At 39.4% G+C, this 25,398-nt stretch overlaps 1 protein-coding gene across 13 annotated transcripts in view; it reads right to left on the bottom strand.

Annotated features, from left to right (window-relative positions):
• Nucleotides 1-6,185: 6,185 nt before the first annotated feature.
• LOC114880946 (probable nuclear hormone receptor HR3) overlaps nt 6,186-25,398 on the bottom strand; it is a 108,653-nt gene continuing 89,440 nt past the window's right edge. For 8 of the 13 annotated variants that reach the window (XM_046288481.1, XM_046288482.1, XM_046288478.1 and 5 more), the window contains 7 exons: nt 25,167-25,394; nt 19,752-19,917; nt 18,235-18,461; nt 16,075-16,482; nt 14,580-14,852; nt 13,871-14,095; nt 11,731-13,211 (listed from right to left, as the gene is read on the bottom strand). In XM_046288481.1, the coding sequence (XP_046144437.1) occupies nt 12,952-13,211; nt 13,871-14,095; nt 14,580-14,852; nt 16,075-16,482; nt 18,235-18,461; nt 19,752-19,917; nt 25,167-25,179 (1,572 nt within the window). In that variant the 5' untranslated portion in view covers nt 25,180-25,394 and the 3' untranslated portion in view covers nt 11,731-12,951. Of the gene's footprint in view, nt 10,383-11,730; nt 13,212-13,870; nt 14,096-14,579; nt 14,853-16,074; nt 16,483-18,234; nt 18,462-19,751; nt 19,918-25,166; nt 25,395-25,398 lie in introns of those variants that run through there. The other 5 variants (XR_006830026.1, XR_006830025.1, XM_046288479.1 and 2 more) reach the window with 3 other exon arrangements.

The following is a 25,398-nucleotide window of genomic DNA, read 5'->3' as shown; positions in this document are numbered from 1 at the left end:
ATAGCTTGGAGGATGACCGCGAAAGAAAGACAGAATGATTGGGGGTAAAAGGAAATGTGTAACGCAGTGTGAGGTCAGTCGAAGACGAGAGCGAATGGAGAAGATAGCGAGGAAATAAACTAGACTATTCTAATAAAAGTGACTCGACTTTGCAAATATAAAGCTTGAAGAGCAAATACTAAAAAGCATAATTGAGCAACTATGACATAAAACATGGTGCACTGCTAATATCAGCTGGCAACGGAGGTTCTTAGGCCCCCTGTACTTGCGTCCGACGCTACATACCACCCACCCCGCCTGGACGTCGTAACGCCAGGACAGGATGCACCCCTTCGCTAAGAACGCTACCCGCCCGTCCAACACGTTGCATCCAACGGTGTCAGATTGACGGACGCCCATAGTATAGACAAAAGGACTACAGTTTAAAATATGGTAACATATTTGCATATGTTCCGTATTCTAAAGCTGCGCCTGCAAAGGCCTAGTAATGCATGGGTTTGTCTCCCATGAGATGGTGTTTCACGGTCTTATGCCGCGGAATCCTTGTAACTAATTTCATTAAATAAATAATATATTGGATTGAGTTTAAAAACCAAAAGGATTCCCACCGAATACTAGTCAGTGCATTGTCATATTTACTCTCGCGTTGGAAATTTTTCGCAACACTAATTAAAATAGAAAATCCTGATCTAAAAACATAACTAGTACATAAACATTTAACGGGCGAATATTTCACTATACCAGGGGTATGCGGGTGGATAAATGATTATGTGATAGAGTTCGTGAGGCTGAAGTGTGAATGATGAATGTTTAGAGTCGAGAATCGTAAACGTGACAGAATGAAGTTGAAGTATGAACGAAGAGCTTTCTACAATGCTTGAAGAGCAAATACTGAAAAGCAAAATAGAGCAACTATGACGCAACAACGGTGCACTTCTAATATAGGGCTGGCAAGGGAGGTTCTTAGGCCCCCTGAACTTGCGTTCGACGCTACCACCACCCACCCCGCCTAGGATAGGATGCACCCCTTCGCTAAGAACGCTACCCGCCCGTCCAACACGTTGCATCCAACGTGTCAGATTGGCGGACGCCCATAGTATAGACAAAAGGCTGCAGTTTACAATATGTAACATATGGTCGTGCGCCACATTCTAAAGCTGCGCCTGCAAAGGCCTAGTAATGCATGGTTTTATCTCCCATGAGATGGTTTCACGGTCTTATGCCGCGGAATCCTTGTAACTACTTTGATTAATTAAATAAAACATTGAGTTCAAAAACCAAAAGGATTCCCACCCTATACTCGTAAGTGCATCGTCATATTTACTCTCGCGTTATTTTTCGCAACACTAATTAAAATAGAAAATCTTGATCTAGCAACATGACTAAAGGGGAGCTTTAAATTATGCTTGAAGAGCAAATATTGAAAAGCAAAATTGAGCAAATATGACCCAACATGCGTCCACTGCTAATATCAGCTGGCAACGGAGGTTCTTAGGCCCCCTGCACTTACGCACGACGCTACATACCACCCATCCCGCCTGTTTAAGGCACCTGGCCGTAATGGCACCTGGCCATTAAGGCGGGATGCACCCCTTCGCTAATAGCGCTACCCACCCATCGAACACGTTGCATCCAACGTGTCCGAGTGGTGGACGCTAATAGTATAGGCAAAAGGACTTTAAGACAGTATAGCGTATGGATTGCGACATACTTAAATGTCCCGTACTCTATGGCTGTGCCTGCAAAGGCCTAGTAATGCATGGTTTTATCTCCCATGAGGTGGTGTTCACGGTCTTATGCCGCGGAATCCTTGTAACTAATTTTATCACATAAAAACCAAAAGGATTCCCACCGAATACTAGTCAGTGTATAGTCATATTTACTCTCGCGTTGGAAATTTTTCGCAACACTAATTAAAATAGAAAATCCTAATCTAGAAACATGTCTGGTACATTAATATCTAACGGGGTAATATTTCACTACACAAAGGTATGCAGGTGGATAAATGATTATGTGATAGAGTTCATGAGGCTGAAGTGTGAATGATGAGTGTTTAGGGTCGAGAACCGTGAACGTGACAGAATGAAATTGATGTACGAACGAAGAGCTTTCTACAATGCTTGAAGAGCAAATACTGAAAAGCAAAATAGAGCAACTATGACGCAAAAATGGTGCACTTCTAATATCAGCTGGCAACGGAGGTTCTTAGGCCCCCTGAGCTTGCGCTCGACGCTACATACCACCCACCCCGCCTAGAACAGGGTGCACCCCTTCGCTAAGGACGCTACCCGCCCGTCCAACACGTTGCATCCAACGTGTCAGATTGACGGACGCCCATAGTATAGACAAAAGGCTGCAGTTTATCAAATGGAAGATTTGGTACTCCGCCACATTCTAAATCTGCGCCTTGAAAGGCCTAGTAATGCATGGTTTTATCTCCCATGAGATGGTTTCACGGTCTTATGCCGCGGAATCCTTGTAACTAATTTGATTAATTAAATAAAACATTGAGTTTAAAAAGCAAAAGGATTCCCACCGAATACTAGTAAGTGCATCGTCATATTTACTCTCGCGTTATTTTACGCAACACTAATTAAAATAGAAAATCCTAACGGGGTAATATTTACTCTCGCGTTGAGAATTTTTCGCAACACTACTTAAACTTGAAAATTCTAACGGGGTAATATTTACTCACGCGCTGAAAATTTTTCGCAACACTACTTAAACTTGAAAATCCTAACGGGGGAATATTTACTCTCGCGTTGAGAATTTTTCGCAACACTACTTAAACTTGAAAATCCCAACGAGATAATATTTCACTACACAAGGGTATGCGGGTGGATAAATGATTATGTGATAGAGTTCGTGAGGCTGAAGTGCGAATGATGAGTGTTTAGGGTCGAGAACCGTGAACGTAACAGAATGAATTTCAAGTTCGAAAGGGAAACTTTATACAATGCTAGAAGAGCCAATACTAAAAAGCAAAATTGGGCAACTATGACATAAAACATGGTGCACTGCTAATATCAGCTGGCAACGGAGGTTCTTAGGCCCCCTGTACTTGCGTCCGACGCTACATACCACCCACCCCGCCTGGACGTCGTAACGCCAGGACAGGATGCACCCCTTCGCTAAGAACGCTACCCGCCCGTCCAACACGTTGCATCCAACGGTGTCAGATTGACGGACGCCCATAGTATAGACAAAAGGACTACAGTTTAGAATATGGTAACATATTTTCATATGTTCCGTATTCTAAAGCTGCGCCTGCAAAGGCCTAGTAATGCATGGGTTTGTCTCCCATGAGATGGTGTTTCACGGTCTTATGCCGCGGAATCCTTGTAACTAATTTTATTAAATAAATAATACATTGGATTGAATTTAAAAACCAAAAGGATTCCCACCGAATACTAGTCAGTGCATTGTCATAGTTACCCCCGCGCTGTAAATTTTTCGCAACACTAATAAATCTGAAAATCCCACCCCCCTGTGAGGGCCAGCCCATATACTAATCTGATGCCAATTTCACTAATAAAATCGGAAAAACGTTTCAATTTCAAGAGCGATTTCCTTATCAAAGTAAGTAGTTGGAGTAATTAAAAGTATTCATGCTTATTACTTTGATATTGAAATCTGCTCATCGCGAAATAAATTCTTGTACATATAAAAAAGAAAGTGTATTGTGAAATCGGAGGGTCATCCGACTTCTATACATTTTTAAACTCGAAATCTATATGTATATGTAAATATGTACAAGAAAACCCTATCCTGAGCTAAGGCATAAAATACACAAAAAAAACAATTTGCACGATTATCATTGTATAAAATGTACAGTGATATTCGTGGGTCACTATGCTCGCTCAAAAAATAAAAATTACAACCAGTCCCCGTGTCGTTTCGGACCATTCGTTCTGCGACCTGATGGGGACCGGAGGAACTTTAAAGCATGCGACTCACCGATCGTTGACTTGCACTACTGCACTCGCCACGCATCTTACATTGACCCATAGCTCGTCAAAGAAATGGTATCCCACTGGCCAAATCTCTCATCTGAAAGCATAAAAATTACGATTCTTGAACGATATATGTTTTCTCTCAATTTGTTGCAGTTAAAATGCTAATACATAGGAAAATTCAAAAATATGCATGCAAAACTATATGGGAATAACTACACCATAAAACACGGTAAAACATGCAAGTACATCCCAAAACACATGAGGATCAAAACCATAAAACACAATAAAATATTTGCAAAATTATAGTAAAACACATAGGGTACCACTACATAAAACCCATTAATAAATCCGTATAAATACGCCAAAACACATAGGGAACCACACCATAAAATACAATAAAGCACATGCAAGTACATGGGGTACCACACTACACGACACATTAATGCAATTGTATAAAAATGTCAAAACACATGGGTGAACACACCATAAAACGCACTAATATATCCGTATAAATATGCCAAAACACATAGGGAACCACACCATAAAATACAATAAAGCACATGCAGGTACATGGGGTACCACACCACACGACACATTAATGCAATTGTATAAAAATGTCAAAACACATGGGTGACCACACCATAAAACGCACTAATATATCCGTATAAATATTCCAAAACACATGGGAAACACCATAGGCACACATAGTAACACATGTAGTAACACACTAATAAATCCATGCACGAATATCCATGGTATCAACCCGTACCGGTATATGCGTGACAGCTCGATGCGTATCCTCCGACGATCGCGATAAGACTGACTAGATTTGACCTCTCTCCAGGTCGCGCTTGTACCGGCGCGCGGCGCGCGCAACCAAGCATGACGTTCCGCTTCACCGGTTCCGTAGATTTAACTATTTCTATCTAATATTTGTTAATATTTGTTTAATTATTATTTTATATTTTACAATTGTTTATTAATCGAATTATTGTTATATCTATTTAAATTGTTTATTTCTTTAATTTTCGCGTGGGTATATTGCAAAATTTTGTTTAATTATTCTATTAAAAATTATTTAATTATTATTTTTAATTTTACAATTGTTTGTTAATCAAATTATTGTTATATCTATTTAAATTGTTTATTTCTTTAATTTTCGCGTGGGTATATTGCAAAATTTTGTTTGATTATTCTATTCAAATTTATTTAATTACTATTTATAATTTTACAATTGTTTGTTAATTAAATTATTGTTATATCTATTGAAATTTATTATTTTTATAACTTTTATACACGGATATCCAGTAAATTTTTTTGAATTATTTAATTTTTATACAATATTAAGAAGTAATTATTGTGTTTCAATATAAATTTGATTTTTATCAAATAGTTATTGAACGTTATACAATAATAACAGTTACAAATACCTACTCTTCGACTCAATAATTAATTTATTAACACCCCATGCCATCGACCATTGGGCCATCTATATAAAAGCGGCGCAAACTATTTGTTACCTTACCGACTGTCGGAAGTTCAATCGATAAATCGATAATTTATTAAGTAGTTTCCGCCACTTTTGTATAAATGGCGCAGCGGTCGAATTTTAAAAATAATTCTACGCGGTCTTCTCAAAATATAAGCTTGTCAAATAATTATTCTAATAATTTTTCGGTCTTGTATTGTAATAAACTGCTAAGTTAAACTTAAAAATTAATCAGTCGTCTGTTTCTGCTATGGCAACTCATCGCCACTATAGTTCAGTAAAACTTTAAACTAAACATACTTTGATGCAAGTTAATTTTCACTTATATTGCTACTTAAATTAAGTAATGGCCTTAGCGAAATTAACTATGGAATCAAATTTGAGAATTCAAAGAAGGGTTAAGTCTATAATAACTTAATAAGTAAATATTTAATTTCATATTCTCAAGCCTCTGCTTCTCAACTAAGTAATCTTTCCGTTATAAAAATAAAAAGGTATCCATTAAAAAAAAAATGCAATGACGAAATAGAGAAGAAAGCCAAAGGTGATGGAAAATGGGATCGCGATGAGATTGTCTTAAAAGGAATCGTGGAAGGTGTTAAAAGGATTAAAAAAGTCAGAGAATTAAGGTGAATCGATAGCGCGTATACCGCGCCATCCTAATGAAGACAACTCTCCCACTCGTTTTTTCTTCTTTTTTTTTTTTAATCGATATTTAATATAACTCTATATTATCCGTCAACTTTTATTTATTATATATATATTTTTATATATTATATATTATAAAATTTAACTCCAAATTGCGATAATAACGTCTAATTGCAACGTGCGTGCGCGTGTACGTGTTGCGCCTTTGTGTGTGTGTGTTTTGCATTTATTATTTTTTTTTTTCTTTAATATCTCCCATTATTCTCGTTCTCTCTCTCTCTTTCTCTCGTTTTCTCACGTTCTCTTATCCATTCGTTTCGTTTTATATATTTCTTTTTTTTTTCTGTTAACCGTACCTCGATTATCTCCGACGTCTAAGTATATGTACGTGTTCGTGTCCGTGTATGTGTGTGTGTGTATGTCTGCACGTGTCGTGTGATATATGTGTATTTGTACGCTGTGTACACATGGGTGGGTGGCTGGGTGGGTGGTTTGTGGGTGAACGATTACAGGTGGTAATGTATCTTGCACTCGCGCGTACGTGACTGTGTACGTGTCTTTATCTACAGTTAAACGAATTCTACGCACTTACTCGTTAATCGGCAGAATAATATGCATTTCTTAATTTCGCTATAAGTATATTTAAACCGTCCGAAAACGTGTCAGTCGGCGCACCGTGACGGATTCGCCATCGCTCTCGTCGAGCCTTCTTTCTCTAGTTTTTTAGTATCAATTATTTTTCTTTAATTTCTTTCTTTCGTTACGTTTCTCTTCGATGCTAAACGATTCGGGCTAAAACAATCACCACATTCTCTTTCCATTTTCAATGATTTACTAAGTTTCGCCTTTGAATTATCTTCTAAAAGCGCTCTCTCTCTCTCTCTCTCTCTCTTTCAAAAATAATTGTTTGTCTACGTCTCCCTTATTCATCGAAGCTCTTTCTATACTTTCATTCGACACGTCGCTCGACTCCTTCGAAGGATTCGAAGTGATGATTAAAGAACCGAGTAATCCCTCGAGTAGCCATCCTCGCGACAACGAATGGTACACGCGATGAACAATATACATATATGCACGGGTGTGTAATAGAAACGTTAATACAACGATCTCGCAAATAGAAAAACTCGTCCGATGTTCGATAACAATAAGGTGGTATCGCTTTCGGTGCTGCTCGAGGGACCATGTGTCATCGTTAAATTACAATAAGAGTGGAGGACCTTGCGCGAACGACGGACGATACTTTACGATGAAACTTATGTATAAACTCTGTTACGTCTATAAACTACGGTCACGCTATGCGGGCTTGCTAAGCTGCGCTAAAAATGTGGGACAGTTTTGTAACTGTAAAGTATCGACCTGGCTCGCTGATGCGCTACGAAACTCGAACTTAGCGTTAAATTCGACTAAACGACGTTTCGCTGCGGACAGAATGATATAGTTGAATAATTAACGCCAGTTCACGAGATTTTCAAGTTTCATCCCCTCAAGAATTTCCTTCTCTACAAATGAATTCGAATTTAATGGTATACATCGTGTCGAACATTCGAGCCGAATTACCTAAAGATTTGTTTAATCATTTTTACCTAATTATAATAAAATTTTCAAACAACTCACTGTAAAATTTATTCAACTATACAACATCCTCCCCGGTGAATCGAAAGGAACGTCGCGAACGCAACTAATTCACGGGGATTAACTCGTCGATTAATCAGCTAGAAATGATGATTGATATAGAAAGTTGAAAACGCGGGGTAAATCGTCTAAAATCAACGTGTCACCCGATCGTTGTCGCGTTTCTACGACGTCTAAATCGGCGACGATCGCGAATCAATGGTCGACCGTGTCGTTCGCGCGACGCTGACGACCCTACCGTAATAACTAATTAACCAGCTAATCGTGTGTCAACCGGAAATCGTTGATCGCGTACAAAAAATCGACTTAAACGACGAAGTGAAAGGCGCGGCCGCGACGAACGACGTCTCTCGAAAGGAAAGAAGCTATTGATCGTTGATCGTCATCACATTGACTTGAATCCACGAAGTGTCTCACGGGGCCGCCACGCGGGTCCCATAAACCTTTTCGAGCACCGAACCAACGCGATTTTCACGAACCCTTTCGTTTGCTTGAAAAATTATCGTGCTGAGATTTCGTGTTCCTGGTACCAAGATTAATTACTGCAACGAAAGGGTTGTAAATTCATGAACGAATCTTAATTATATTTCCATTGAAGAATTTGAATGAATACGAATTGAAAGATCCTTTGCACCTGTTGAACCGTGTTACCAGCTAGATCTCTAATTCCAAGTTTTAGTACTCTTTCTTTTATTAATCTTACTTATTGCGTTAACGACGAGAAGATATATTGTTAATAACATTTACAGTTCTAATCGTAAGTAAACGGTGTCTTTAAGATAGTCTTTAATCGAGGGGAAAATAGATTGAATATACACGGAACAAGGATGCAAAGGATCATAGTTAAAAGTCTTCTAATATTGTACCTTACATTCGATACATTGATTGAGCTGTGATAATAAAATCTCTTCGAAATGATAAAAAGGATCTAAAGGGTCTAAATTAATAAATTGGCACCGTGTATGATATAATGATAAATGAGAAAATTTTGAAGAATTTGTGCGATCGCTGGAGGGGTTGAAAATTTACCCAGCTACAAAATTTTGGATTTTATCAAATTTTTCTTTATACCTCACAACCCATCGTCTGAATTTTTGTTGGAAAATCGTATTGGCGTACGCTCGGGGTGCACGACAGATGATAAGCCGGCATCACCTGGCCGACGAAAGCGAGGAAAGCCGGTAACGGTGCGTAAAAAACGCTTCGAGAGGCTTCACCGCGGCGATGGATTATTATTTAGTTAAGAAGTACGTGTTTACGTATAAAGAGACGCGTCAATACAGTGCCGTACAGTACCAAAACTTTTACAATGCGCACATAACTTTACCTCGATTAAACTCTATCTACGCGCTCGCGCAGGCATCGTGTATGTAAAATTGTGTATTCGTTTAGTCGTTTCTTCATTTTTCTTTTTTTTCTATCATTTTTAGTCTCGCTGCGGGTGTGTGTATATCGTGTGTGTATCGGTGTGCCTGTGTTCCTTTATTCTTTTTCTTTTCCACGTGTTGCGTCCGTGAGCCGATCAGGCCGGTCCATGGACAAAAACTTTATTTATTTATTTATATATATATATATGTCTCTCTAACCCTTCTTCATTTCATTTCTTTATTTCTCTGTGTTTAATTAAATCTTCTCTTTAAGCACAGGGACCGTTGAATCTTGCTCGCACCGCCGAATCGTGCTCGTTTTTCACCTTTCTTTAATATGTATGTATATATATATATATATATATATTTATAATATATATAGATGCGTGTGTGTGTTTATACATATATAGAGTCTAAAGTAGCTCAGAGGAAACTATGCGAACCACTACTACGAAGTTGAACGACGTTTGACAGCCGGACATAGCATCGGTATCCTTCTTTGATTATTTCTATATTAGTCTCATCAAATATATTTATTCGTATAATTTTTTTGTTTCTGTTAAAATTGCATACGGTTGCAGGAAACACCGACGCGATCTCCGGCCGTGCATCACGTCGAATTACAATCTTCGTCGAATCGCTATTTTCTTCGGTTATTTTTCATCTTTTTGCGTCGTTTACTTGTTTGTTAAATGTATGCCAGTTTCTATGCAACGATTGGCGGACCGATCAAAATTCCTCCGTACACGCCAGTCCCCTGTTATATAGATATATGTATATATTATCATCTACGTCGTCCATGGATCGTCCCAGCTGAGGCTCTTATTTAACCACTTTTTTTTTTGCATTACTTTAATTAATACAATATATATACTTCTTTATGTATGTATCATCATAACAACCGATATTTCTCAGTTCTCTCTCTCGTTAATTACTATTATCACACGCAGCTTTCGTTCGCTCTCGCACGTTCCCTTATTTTCATTATAATTTCCTATCATCGTTTCGTCTCTCTTTCGCGCGTATTTTCATTCATTTTTATTCTTATTTCACCCACACGTATCACGCTTTCTAGCATTCATACACGCTCACAATCTCTCTTTCTATATATATATGTATATATATATATATATATAATATATTTTATATTTGTATATATATATACTTCTATATATATATATCTTTCATATATATATATATATACTTTATGTTGCTTTTTTTATGTATACTTTATATATAACAATGTTATGTTTATTTAAGGCCCAATACGTTCATTACGAAGGAAATAATCTGCAACAGAAAGGAGACGAATATACGGTTAAACGCTTGTACCTCTTTTGCTCCCTGTCGTAAGCACCGCGAGTATAGAACTATTCAGTCGAGTAGACGAGTCCAAGTGTTTTCTCTTGTTTTCTTATTCGTTTTAATTTTTCACCCCTTCCGTGTAACCCACGGACGCGACGATTCCGATCGAGGCGAAAAAGAACGCAAGTAGATGTGTCCCGATATATGGTCAGACCGAGGAGATCCGGACGCGACGAAAATTTGATAATTTAATTTCTAATATTTTTCGCCGAATGTAAAGAATGTCACAAGAAATATAGAAATGATAATTGTCATTCTCTTCTCTTTATTTTTCACCGTTTTCGTTCGCCAAGAATTATTGCACATAATTGCCTTCCGCGTTCATCTATTAATGTTCTAATTGCCTCGACACGCCCGTTTCCCTACACTCTTGCTGTCGCATTTTTCCTTCTAATTATCCTGCACTTATTCATCACACGATCGTTCATCGACGCTCCCTAGGAAGGATCGCTGTAGACCAGAAACAAGTAACTTTCGACTCGCATGAAACATTGATAAACCGATCGCAACGAGCCTACCGGGTCCTTTATAAACCCATTCAAATACCCAATGAAACGTTTACACAAATTTACACGATTATTTTACACAATATGTACAACGAGAAATTGGTTACACAATCAATTGACACTGGAATGAGCTCGATTCGAGTTTGAAAGTAATTAAATTACACTCGAAACGCGAACGATAACAATTCATAATGTTTATTTAATAATTACAGAGTCTCGTATATGATGAAGCAAATCATGTAATCAGGTCGCTTATAATACTTTATTATTTCATACAAAATCATCCTAATAAAGGGACGTTTTTCAACGGTGTATATAATTCGATTCTTGTGTGCATCCCTTCTCCTTAACGCAATAATTAATGTATCGTTGAACGATGATATAATAGAGGCTGAGAATAAGTTAACAAGTGTCGCGATAACATGAAAAAAAATATCCCAGTACGAGTAATAGAAAAATATTAGAAACGAAAAGCAAACCCGGTAGACTGTCGTTCTTCGCGTTGCGTTGCATCGCGTTCGGTTAACTCGTGAACCCTGTATTTTTCTTTCAGAAACACCAAGGTAACTTTCACTTAACCAGTAACAATTAATTGTTTGCAGAAGATGAACGAGAGAGAAAAAAAAAAAAGAAAGAAACTTAACACGAATTATCCTACAGCAGTTTGTACATAATGAAAGAAGAGAAAAAAAAAATAAACGAAAGCTTTCAGAAGAATAAAATAAAATAAAAGAAATATTAATAAATCGTATAATCATAGTAACGGTAATAATAGTAGTAAATAGTATTAATAATAATAATTATAATAATTGTAACCATTATAATAATAATAATAACAGTACTACGCAGTTTCTGACCGAAAAAATACAAGTTACGCGCGTTCGCGGATAACAAATAATTAGAAACAAATGAAACTTACAACAATCGCAGCTAAGCAGTTACTTGTCTCCCGCTCGAAATGGCGACTTTTTAAAGCCGGTCCGCTTGCAGTGTAACTTAAGATCCAGCAATATCGAAGTCCAAAACGAAGTCATCGGTTGATTGCCCGAACGATCGTGTTGCGCAGGTCTTACAAGATAACACCGACGATTTCATATTTATCTTCCGTTACGAAATAACCCAGCTTTTATCGTTATACATTTTCGTTCGTTCGAACCGAGCAACAGATCTAGATGGAATCACTACGTGACACAACCATTCGTTCGTTTTTTAATTCGAGTATGCAAATCATGCTACTCCTCGATTCGAGGATCTTAACTTATGTCTGTCCGAAAGAATCGAAGGGCTTGAAAGAAGATCGTGCAAGCGACGAGCGAAAAACAATATCTCTTCTTTCATCAAACTCCTGTTCCTTTCTAACGACGATAAATCTCTTTGTACTTAAGCATACAACGATGTCTCTGGTTAAATTATAAAAAAAAAAAAGAAGAAAAAAGTCGCTACGAAGTCGGAATTAAATTACAACAACGAAACACGAGTTTCTATAAATTAACAAATATCCATCTATCTAACAACAACTTTTCCTTCGCCGTTCTTTTCTTTCTGTGCATACCCTTTAGTTTAAAGCTACAACGAACGCGTGTGTATATAATAATAATAGTACGATCGAAAAAAGAACCAGCCATCCAGTTGATCAATTGAATCCATCGTATTATGTTACGAGAAAGGAAAGCAAACGAATAGCCTCATTACTCGCACCACGTTCTCCGAACCCTTCGACACCTCCGCGTCGTCAGAGACCTCGTATCTTCGGCATCGAGGATCGGCCCTAAAAACGAGAAACGTCTACGCGAACACTTCCTAGGTGAGCGACGAACCCTCGAACCTCGTCGTCAGGCGTCGTCGCGGTTCTTTCTATCCATGGTCGTTTCCCATTTCTTTGTTATTTTTTCCGGACGGTGGAACTCACCTTGACAGAGCAAGGCCCGGCGCTACTCGCGTACCGCTTTGTTCGTCAGCGTCGGGACGCCCTGCGCCGCGTCGATCGTTCAGCTGTCGACGCTGAAAAGCTCTTTGTGAAGGGCCGGGAACTCGAGGTGCGGTTGCGACCGTTTGAACTTCGCCAGTGCGTCCATGTGCAGAAGCGAGATCTCCCTTAGCTGAGGGATCTTCGCGAGGATCGCGTCGCAGACCGTCACGTCGCCCTTTATGGGCGACACGTGGTTGCGATCCAACTCCGACCTGAGCGCCCTGATCACCGCCTGCGACAGTCTCGTGATTTCCGCGAGCCCTTTCAGCCCCGGTCGATCTGAAATGATTATTTTTGGATCGGATTTATTTCTGGTACACCATCGACGGATTTTTACGCGTGTCTCGCCTCGTTCCTTTCCTCGATCTCATTGGAGAGAGAAGGGGTGTGGACGATCACGTTGAGAGTGTATTTATAAACGGTGATTATTTTTATGAGCTGTTGACAAAGGAAATGGTCTGCTCGAGATAATTAGGGATCCTGGCTGGTTTCTGGATTATTTTGGATGCTGGACCGAGACGATAGTCGTGGGATCATCGCGTGGATTGTTTTGACACGAGATTTATTATGAATACTATCGTTTGTTAGTCGTTAGAGGCGATCACGTGTATCGTATGTCTTTCAATAACGTTTTCCTCATCTAGATTGGGTCTAATTGAAGACACGAGTGAATAGAGATACGATTTCATGAATTAATTATTCGGAGCAAAATTAATCTGAAGATTTCGACTTATTAATTATGTACAAGGCAATCAACTATAAAAGAGATAAATCATTTCAAAGTATAAGAACCGAGAAAGTTTGAAAGGTAAATATAATTGTATTTGTTTGACTCGATGAATCTTGTACTGCTGTCTCTTTTAATTACCTCTGTCTACGGTTAAAGATTTATCATCACAGAGGAGTTAATTAATAAAAATGTGTAAAGTTTGACTAACCGGGACTGAGAAGAACCGCTGCGCTGTAAAGAGCCAGCTCTGTTTCCGTAAGCTTCAATTCGGCAATACTCCTGGCCAATTCGAACACGCAAGAAACGAGCTTCATTTCCGCCGTGTCCGTCGTGTAAAACGCGTCCTGCGGTAACATGGTGTCACCGTAGAGGACGCAATTTTGCTGGAGATCGAGGTACCTGCTCATACGTAGCACAGCCAACTCGAAGGAACCTATAAATATCGCGAAAAATATTGTTAGCTTCAAGATTTATGAGAGCACAGTTTCGAAACAAAATGTTACGATGCTTTAACAAGTGCTCGACGGTTGCGTACAAGGAATTACATTTTTATCAATTCGCATGTCACGGTTTGTTTTTTCCTTCGCGATAAAACATGCGACTGCGCGAGTATTTATTTAGCTTCGACAATGTTTACACCAACTTCATGCGCGGGTAATTAAAATTTACTTTTGCATAATTCCTGTTTACGAAACTGCACCCTTATCTCGGCTATTCCGTCAAATTATACGAATCTATACTTCAACATTTCGTTGATAACATAGCCAACTGTTTAAAAGAATTAAATGCATTTTAAAGAAATATAATCGAATGAAGAATTTTAATTAAAAATAAAGAAAATAAAATCTACATAAAATCATAATTTAAAAAGGGTTAATGGATCCTTCATTTTCCATTTTCCGATTAGGATTACTCACCAGCCTTTAATAGAACAATTTGATCGTCCTGCGAGAGCTTCATGAATCCAGGAACCATCTTGGCGAACTCGATGATCTGCTGGATAACGGTGGTTAGTTTTTGGGCACACTCGAGCCATAGCTGCTCGTGAGCCATGTTCTTGTAGTAGATCAATCTGGAGAGGTCGTGCGGCTTCCGGAAAGACTCCTGGATCTGTTCCGTCGACAGCAGACACGTTCTTGCGTGTGCATCCGCTATCGTTTTTGAAAGCAACTCGCTGATTTGTGCCGGATCTACGAAAATCCATCAGGATGTCGGGTTGAAATTTTATTCTTCCACGATAGTCGTCGAAGAAACGTTTACAGAAAAAAAGAAACAGAGAAAACACGATCACTATTATCTATCTTTTCAACACAATTACACAGACGTGTCATTATCAAACGTGAACACAGAAAAGACTGACAAATTCTTTAACACATTTAACATGTATCAAAACGAACACGTACAAAACGACAGAATTGTTAAAAGAAAACAAACTATAATCATTGAAGTTAGTCGATTGATGTTACATGTATAATTGTTTCTCTTTTGTTGTGAATATTACGTAACGATATGAAACAGGAGAACACGTTTTCCAAGTTAAGTTTACGCGGGCCAATGTGGACCGTCGAGAAGGTTGATCGCCGAGTTCGTTATAAATTTCAATAATTACCGCAGTTTCAAACTACATTATCGCTACAGTTACCGGAGCCATTTGACTTTGCCTTTCAAGGCGGGCAACTTTAAACGACCCCTTGCTTCATCACGAAGAATCAGCATCGAGAAATTCAGCTCCTTTCATTCAATTTCCTTCGTAAACTCTAGTTACTCACACTCAGTTACGCTTACCTTTGCTCGTTGCCTTCAGCTTCGAAAACAACGATCGAACATCATTCGTTGTTATTTTAATTTAAATAAATTTATATGTAATTTTAGTATAATAATGCGAGAATAAAAATGAGAAATATGTATGAATGAAAACTTCTAATAAAAATAATTAGATGAAAACAAACCCGTGTTTCTTTATTTCTAGTACCAGATATTAATTAACCCTTCACCCCAATCGTAACCAAGATCATTAACATCCATTTACAGCAACATTAAACTCCACGTTAATCAATGCTAATCAGCATATAAGTCACCTCGAAGTGCACACAGAATCTGAATAATCGACACGGTAAACAATACCGAACAACCATACCGCAACACAAAGCATCGAACGTGCACAGACGAAAAATATCACACGCCCTGGTCCACGCCCCTATACACTCAACGAGGAGAACGTACTCTCTCGCGGCAGCTATACACGAAGAAAAGTGACACCTATTTAAAGACACGATTCCAAAGAAAAATCAGCGACAAAGAGATCGATAAAGAAAAAAATAAAGACAAAGTGAAAATAAATGAAAGGAAATAGAAAAAAAAAAAAATGAGCGCGACGCATGCCCATGCAAAGGGACACAAACGTAACCTCACATCTCGCATGGGACATACTGGGCAGACTCGGCACTTCGTCGTCCTCGGATGGATTGCTGACCCTCTGTTGCTGACCGCTCAGAAAGGTCGTCGAGTCGACCATCGTGTACGAGCCGTGGCCCAAGCTGGCGAGTTCGACGGTGGTCTCTTGCTTCACAGCAACGATTCCACCCCCGCTCAGGGAACCGGCACCGCCACCACCCCCTCCTCCTCCACCGGCGGTTGCACCGCCACCAGTGCCAGAACCGCTCCCTCCACCACCCGACCCTCCACCACCACCTCCACCACCACCACCACCGCCGCCGGATCCACCACCGTTACCACCGCCACCACCGCCTCCGCCGCCTCCACTACCACCACCACTACCCCCCGTGCTGCTTCCAGTCGTCGAGGCAGACAGCGACTTCCCTGGATACGCGAAAAGTCAAAGTTCATTCGGTCTTTGCTGTCTGAATTTTTTCTTTCTTTTTATATTTTATTTTGTTGCGGTTAGTTTGGTGTGCTTTAGTCCCTCGTGGGACAGGGCGATTCATCTTTTTTCGGAGTAGACGAATGGAAAGGAGGGATGAGGGTTCTGTCGGTTCGCTCGGATAACGTTGGATTCGATGGATGGCTGATAGATTGAAAAGGCAGACGGATTGGACATTGCAAGGACGATGTAGATAGCTTTTTATAGATACAGTTGGAATAGTCTGATTTAGAAAAGAAAGATGTAATAGTGAATCGAGGGAGGGAGATTAGAAATTAATATTTAATAGCTGAATAGTTTAGATCTTGATTCTAAGGATCAGTGATAATAAATGTAACAAATTGGCTGTCACAGTGAACAGGTCTCTCCATGGCTTTAAGCATGAAGAAAGACCCAATTTTTATTTAATTTCTTCCAATATATGAAACTATTTCGTTTAAAAATTATATATTTAACTATAGGTTGTAAGTTTTGTTCAAGGGTTAAAAAATAATTATTATTCCTATTATCATACACCGCACTACTTACAATTATGTTCACTATGACAGTCAAAGTGACAATGAATCACAGCTACTTTAGCGTAACAACTTTTTGCACAAAAGTAATCAATTCAAGTGCTTATGCGTCAATGGAAGTTGCACTGGTTACAAACAATTTACACGAAGCCGTTTCGTTTGTATTTAGAAACGTTAACTGCAACATCGTCACGCTTCCTGAACGACAATTCAATCGTATCTTTATGACTGTTGCGTTACTCGGAGCTACAATATCAATATTATTCACCGAAGCCGGCGTGCAGTGAACTGGCAGTGATAAACACGGTAATTGTATCAGCCGCGTGCTACTGAAAGGGACCAGTACTACTTGGCGCTGGTTGTTCATCGATTGACATCTTGTTACCGCTCTTTCGCTAACAATAAACTTCAATGGAACTATAAACTCTCGGCTTGGCTCGGCTTCAGCTTCGTCTGCCGGTCGAGCAGTTTCATATTGCATTCGATCGAAAGTCAAAATTATTTCTCAGATAGCAATAAACTTGAGAGAATAAAATATAATTTTGTTCAAGCAGGTTTAGGATCTTTTTATTCCACTGTGACGCTTTGTACAAAAAATTGTTACCGAAAGTGTCTTTCGTTTTATTTTACCATTGAAAATTAATAAAGCAGAGGAAAGGATGGTTCGAAAGCAAACATGAAGACATGTGGTTGTTAAATCGATGATACATAACGATAGATCTGAATGTCAAGTGGCAGGAATTTATTTCTGCTTCATCTTAAGACACCAAGATATCTGTCTTTAAAATCTTCCTCACTTTTGATAATACACTCGCAAATTACTCAAATTGCTTCGTATTAAAATTCTGCATGAAATATTTTCATGCCACTGAATTTCAGTGTCCTGGCAATCATGGTACAACCAGGAAGAGTCAGATCTCTCGTAAAAAAAAAATAAATTGAAATTGTAAAATAAAATTTTTTAAATTACTTCCTTTTACATTATACCGTGATTACAGGTACCTCACTTCAAAAGTGCACCCCTTGAAGCGACGTCTAATTAACATACCGAAACCATTATTTTAATTTCACTGAGGTAGAAGGAAAGGGAGAAGCAAGCACGATGTTCGTGTTTCAATGAGACAACAAAAATGACTGTATAATAAAATGATAAAGTGTTCAGAAAAGAGCACTCACCGGTGGTGACCACGCTGGGAAGTACCCCAGTCGCGGTAACAGCGGAGGGTGTATCAGGGGCGACAGTGTCCGCGACCTGCGTCTGCGTCGGTCGTGGGTCGTAGGTCGTCGTGCTGTCGACATAATCGGCGCTAAGCTCGTAGTTTGTCATCGCTTGATGATTGTAATAACCCGACCCACCCGTGCCGGGACCGGGAGAAGCGTATTCACTACCGCCATACGCGTACCTACGCGAACACATCAAAATAACGATGAGAAAATGTACTCCATATTGAATAAAATGATTTTAATTTAATCAATTTTTTTATTTTCCACTTGTTCTCAATTGTAAATTATAATATATTATGTGGTTGTACAGTACCGAGCATAGTAAGCTTCTCTAAAGAAAAGAATTATAGCGAAACCCCCTCCTTCCTGTAAACTTCCTCGGACTCCCACCTTACCCCTTTGACGGTCCGGGGGAGACTGAAGATGTACGAGAGTAGGGGATGTACGGGAGAATTTGATTGATATTTATGTTGGGCATATTTCTTAATTATAGGAATTATTATACTGTGCTATATTTCTTAATTATACTGTGCTCGATACTGTATGTACATCGAATAATTGATTTTGAAGTGTAGAGAGATTTGATGACTTAAAAATATAATAAAATGGCACTTATGACACATCGATTTAAAGGTTAAAATCTAATTTTACACAAATTCTACTTATTTAGTATAATACGGCATCTCTAATTTGCAAAAAAAAATGATTAGTATTACTTTCTACATTATTGGACTGTTATTATTGTTATACCGCTGTGAGACTTATAATAAAAATATCGAGTATCGCGTTGGTTAATACGAGTTGGAATCTAAAAACACGTCGATAAGAAACTCGTATCTATTAGTTAAACATAGTTACAATAGGTTTAGACTTGTGACCGATGTCGAATCGAATGCTTCGCAATTTACTTATCTTATCAAGATTCTTCTTTATTTGGAAATCGCACTATAACATCACGCGAAATTGAAACCTTTGTACTATTGTACCATTACAAACTACAACATCTATAATTGAAAATAATCGACGCTACGCGTTAATCTAAAGTATCAAATTGACCGTGATTGCCCGTACCGTTGTTGCCCGTTCGCGAATGCGGCGTTTCGTTCAATTGGATATGGTTTTGTTGGCGTTTCATTTGTCATACGGATATCTCACAGTTTAATAAATATATGGACGCTCCTTTGTTATATGACACAATGTGCTGTTAGCGGTTCAATATTATCAGCGTGACTAACATACGGACAGAAACCAGTTGGAATAAAATGTGTTTGCAGAGACATACGAGTTTCAAATAAACATTTGTAACACTAAAAATTTTTTTAATTGAAAAATTTCTAGTGACAAGTTTGCATTAATATTTGTCTCCCTAAATTCTAATGCAAGATAAAGCGTAATACTAAATAAGGGTTTAGTGGAGATATAAAATTAATTAATATTCATCTGTTACAAACGTTTATAGAATCGCTTACCCGCCGTTATAGGGGTGGTGTTGATCCGAACTGCTCGGAGTCTGGTGTTCGAATACACTGCTGTCGGGCGCCGTCTCAGAGGCCGCTCTCATTTGTGCCCTGTGGAACCTAACTTCGTCTTCGACCTTCTCTCGCTGCTTCTTCGACATGCGCCCGAATTTAACGGCTGCAAAAAATCATATCATTCGATTATAGCTTTACCTATCAATCACCCTGGTACACCGATGATCATCGTTAACCCTCTCAATAATTTGCACTTGGCGCGAAAAGACGGTCTGATCGCAACACCCTATACTACTTAAAAATTGGCTACGCAAAGCGCCTAATATCGCAGAGTTCCATCCCGGACGGATTGAAAATTCAATTTATTTATAATTAAAAAAATTAAGAATAGAATAATAAAATTTCCTACATAGTCCATGATATCCGATTCGCAATCCATAATCACTCTTTCGAGCGATGCATTCTAAGGAGAATCGTTAATTTTGATCTGATCCGGTTCTCCGGTATTTCGATCGTCTCGGAGATCGCCTTATAAATCATCCAGCGAGTTGATCGTTGTATCCGGGTTAATTGACTCGCTCGGTGGAGGATCGATCCGATCGTAGGTTCGGAAGAGCGAGATTAATGAAGATCGAAGCGCGAGCGCGTGCTTGCCGGTGTCTCGTCTAAAGTGGCTCGACGACACTCCAAAGAAACGTTCTGATTCGAAGAAGAACGCGGAAGTTCTTTGCATCTCTCGGACCTCTTCGTCGTTATCGCTGCGCCTCCGATGCACCCACCCATCCGAGTGACGTCATTGCACCGTGAAACACTGGCAAACCGTGTCCGTGCGCGCACAATCGCGATACACTACGTCATGCGAGCGTTCAACAACCGCTAGAACCTGAATCGCGCACGTCTTCCTTTTTCTTCCGTGTTCTCCAGTTTCTCAAGTTCATCCGCGTCCGGGGTCTCTTTCGAACGGAACAGACATTGTCATTTGCTCTACTTCGAATTTTTGTTAATAATTAAATTTGACAAAAGGAGGATGATCGATATTCGAAAATTGGATGAGCAAAGATACCTAAAGTAGCACAGTAATGAAATCTATAATTAATTAAAACCCAGGTAAGTGAATGGCAGGGATCATTTGACTACAATTTAATTAATTAGATTCCGTCGCTCTAATACAGAGATTCTAAAGCGTTAAAAATAATTTTTCCCAAATTAGAGAATCTTCTTCGCGTCATTGCGCTCGGCTCGGGTGTCAATCGCGATTTCGGAGGGTGTTGCGAAAAGTAGGAGCAAACGAGGGCCGGGAAAAGGGGACAGAAGACGCGCGACGTCAGCTATCAGCTGAACCGCTATCGGGATCGCGCGTACAGTGCGGAGGAAAACGAGAGAGAAGCTCGAACCGGACGAAGAGGTAGGAGCGGAGGGTGATCGACCGAACGCGACGAACGAGCAACGGAGAGAACAGAGGATCGTGAATAACGAACGGAGAGAAGTAACACGCGAGGGGAGGGAATGAGAAAGAGATGACAACAGGAAGAGTATGCGCGCGCCACCGGTAGCACACGATGCACTTTCTGCTGAGCGTGTGCGAGCGTGCAGTGCACGCTGCACCGAGGCGACCGACTGCTTTCTTATCAACCAGCGCAAATACAGTAAAATCTGTCTATAGGCTTGAGAATCATTCATCCCTTGCCAGAATTTCGTGCAACGAGTTTCCGTATGGCAATTCGGATAATAAAAAGGCTCGGAGAAGGATTAACGTACATTTCCGGCTATCTTATTTCAAATTACATACGTTTTATGACATAAGTTACACGAGATAAGTTCAATGATGTACAAATTAATTTATTAGGGTACTTTGCTGTAAAATTATTATTTGTTTAATTTTAATAAAGAAAGAAAACTGTGAAGATGACGAATTTAATTACCCATCCAATATGTATTTTATGTCTATAAGAGAATGATCTTTTTGTCTCTTTTCTTTTCATTCGAAATGCTCTTCTTTCGTTCGACAATATTTTCATGGGGATTCGACTAGCGAGGACCACGAGGTACGAGCACACCTCTACTCGAACGGTTGGATTCGACGAATGCGACGGTGTCAATGACCCGAGAGAGGAACGTCCACGAGCCGTTGGACACTCGGATTTTGAGAGCGTATTTTTGTATTCGGAGATGGGTAGGGAGGGTTAAGGAAGAAGCGTGGGAACGTTCACGCTGAGATTCGAGAAGCGAGCCTGAATGAGACAGGGAGGTTGTTCAGAAGCTGAATGTTTGTTCTTTTTTTTTTTCGAAAAAATACGAGTGACGATGAAAAATGTTAAGTGTAATCACCCTTCTCTCGCGGATAAATTGATAGTCGATATCGATTCTCTCTTCTCGAACGGTCGTTAAACGATTCGGTGTCAACGATCGCAGGAGGAAAGCGTGTTGGGTTCAAATCGCGACACGTGGTGCTTCAATTAAAGAAAATAGAAACTGTATATTTATGATGAGATCAAAGTTCGCGGTAGTAATGTGCTACTAGAAAGAGGATTTAACGATGTCATATTTTCAGAAGGATGATGTTTATAATTCTTCTCTGCAAAAAGCAGACATCTTATACGGAGAGCTACCCAAGTGTTACACTCACTTATTAATGAAACTTTGCCAGCTTGTAGAGCTCGTCGAGCTGAACACGCCTATGCCCCGTTTTGTGGGCAGACGGCTAATTGTTTAAAAGATATTAACAATTACTGTTAGTTACTCCTTACATTCTGAAGTATGACAAACTCACACATACAACTCGCAATCTAGAGATCCACGGTTCAAATCCTTGGTTCCCAAAAATTTTGTTCTTTTTTTTAAAGGGGGTATAGGTATGTTCAGCTCGACGAGCTCTACAAGCTGGCAAAGTTTCATTAATAAGTGAGTGTAACACTTGGGTAGTTCCCCTTGTTAGATTCTTTGATAAAAATTGAAAATGACTATGATTCTTCATTGTACAATATTTTGATTTTACATTTTGTTCGCGATTAATCAACGACACACGTGTTTGCAAATAAAAAAATAAAAAGAGTTACAATTTATTTCGGATGTGACCGCAACGTCCTGCTTTTCGACTAGTGCTTATCAAACCTGCCTTTTTATCTAACGATAGAAACCTGAAAACCGCGAGCGTGTTCATTCAAGAACTGTACAAATATTCGCAAAAAAAAAAATGAACGAAATAGATTCTATGGGACATTTTAACATGCTCTAATTAACATTTGAGTAGCTCCAAATTTCATAGAAAATTAAAAGGTTATATTAAAAATTTCATTTTGAATATTTTTAATAAATTAGTATCAGATATGGCTATTTCTATTACAATAACAGCAACAATTTTTTCCTTTCCGAATTGAAAAATCGAAATCACCCTGAACCTTTTAAATCATTACTCTCCATCCTAAGTAAAGAACCATGTTATTAAGAAGATAAGCACTAAACCCTATGCAAACCCATAAGAGATAAAAGAAAGAGTTCCATCGAGCAAGTCTGAAGGTGGCATTCGAGGAATGAAGATTAATAACCGTACATAATCATATCTCATAAACCTACAACTTTTTTTAAAACCACACCTTTAACCATTAAATATTTATCCCATAAACCAACTGCTATATTATATTCAACGCTTGTAGCATCAAATTAAATAAAATTGCATCTGTTTTCAAATCAGCCTGCACGCATGCAAAGAAATAAATTTATCAATTTTTAAAAATAAATTCTTGAAAAAGAAGATTCCTATGAACCCACTTTGCCCGTTATGTATGACATTGCCAGTAGAGCAAATTCTCGGACAGATCTGCGCTGACATCTAAAAACAACCTGCTAAAGCGTGGTCAGAAAAGCAGGTCTAGTTGGTTACGCTCGAATGTCGTTAACGTGTCCAAGACAGTTCGTGTACTCGGTCCGATAAGGTGCAGCAACGCGGTAAGAGGCCTAACTGCATCGAGAGGAGCGAAAGAGAGAGAAACGAAGCGTGTGGGGGTGTTGGGACGAGAGGAGGGCTGGACAGCCTCCGATAAAGGGTCGTACACCCCGAGCGGCACGCGTGGCCGCTATTATCCCCGTGTATCTGATTTGCTTTCCCTGCCACTGTAAATCGAATGTTTATCAGCGACTTCGTCACGGTAATGAATCTGGTATAAATTCGCGAGATTGCTAGCTGAAAATGGATAAACCTTGTAAAACGATCGAAATTCCCTGCGTATACAGGAAATGATTATCTATCGATAGTTTGCATTTGAAATTTCGTTATTAATTTTGCATGGTGTGAAATACAAAACTTATGGGCTAAAAATGGTAAGATGTCCCATGATTTATGGAAGCGTACGTCCATGAGTTTCATAACTCGAAGTCGAGTGCATAAAATTTCAAATGCGCATTTGCCAAATGCACGTGCCAGCGTTTAACTTATGTCATCCACACTCGACAAACCTCGCGAGTGAATTTGTAACATCGAAAGGTGATAAAAATACAAATGTACTATCATAAAATACAGGCAAATGTACTTCAGGCATATCGAAATAAAACAAATTACTCGAATTTTTCTTTTTATCCTTCGATACGTACAAAGATTATTTTTCAATTTCGCGAGTACGTTCCTTCGCAATTACTGGCTCGTATTTCCACGCTGGAAGTGCATACGCATTAAACGCGTAGCACAGAGGGAACACGTTCACGTGTCGGGTAACTCAACGCGCGATAATGCTCGAAACAAAGAAATTTCTTTTTCATATCGGCGCTGGTGATTTGTTGCATCGTTGCATGGCTCTCCTACCGCGACTCTCCTGACTATTATCGCTCGCTTCACTCGTTTATCAACTTTTTTCCTCGAATCTCTAATTGAAGATAAATCTCTTAAAAAGAAGATTCTCAAACCGAACAATAAATTAATTCCTCCCAACTGAACGCTCTAGATTTTCGACTATGTCTTTCATGGCTGCAGTTGAAATAGTGAATCCTTGTGTTTTAATAGTCGAGTGTCGCATCGATAAACTTTGAAGCAGTTATATAAGCTAGAGTTCAGACGTATAGAAATTCATGTATCGATGCAGTGCAGCCGCGTATGTCGGGTCAGAGAGGTTACCCCTTTCGTTAGGGAGTCTATTGTGTAATAATTGCAAGACGATCATCGTGACTAGATAAATTATTAATGATTCGATTACTATTTATCCTATTGTATCGCGATGATTTCTATGAAATATTCTATTCAAAGGATTACGAGCGTCGATTAATCAACGAGCATCTGCAAATCAGTTGCCCACAATGTGACATCGTTTCACCGACGCGACGTCTATTACGTCGCCTCTGTTAGAAAAGCTAAGCTAATGCTAGTCCTAGCAACCTTGATGTCCTCCGAGGGAGCTCAGCCTCCGATTAACGATATGCACTCACCATCTCTGGACATGCCGAGGCGTAGGCACTTTTGCAACCGACAGTACTGGCACCGGTTTCTGTTTACACGGTCGACCACGCAATTCTTGTTCCGTGGACATTGATAGTTGACGACCGACGACTGGGACCGCCTGAAGAAGCCTTTGCAGCCCTCGCAGGTGATCACGCCATAATGAACGCCGCTGCTCTTGTCGCCGCACACCTTGCACGGGATTATTTCGATCTGGGCTGA

Source organism: Osmia bicornis, chromosome 13, assembly GCF_907164935.1.
Source record: "Osmia bicornis bicornis chromosome 13, iOsmBic2.1, whole genome shotgun sequence".
NCBI classification, from domain to species: domain Eukaryota; kingdom Metazoa; phylum Arthropoda; class Insecta; order Hymenoptera; family Megachilidae; genus Osmia; species Osmia bicornis.
Note: the sequence above shows the minus strand (reverse complement) of the source record. Positions and strands in the feature narration are given on the sequence as shown.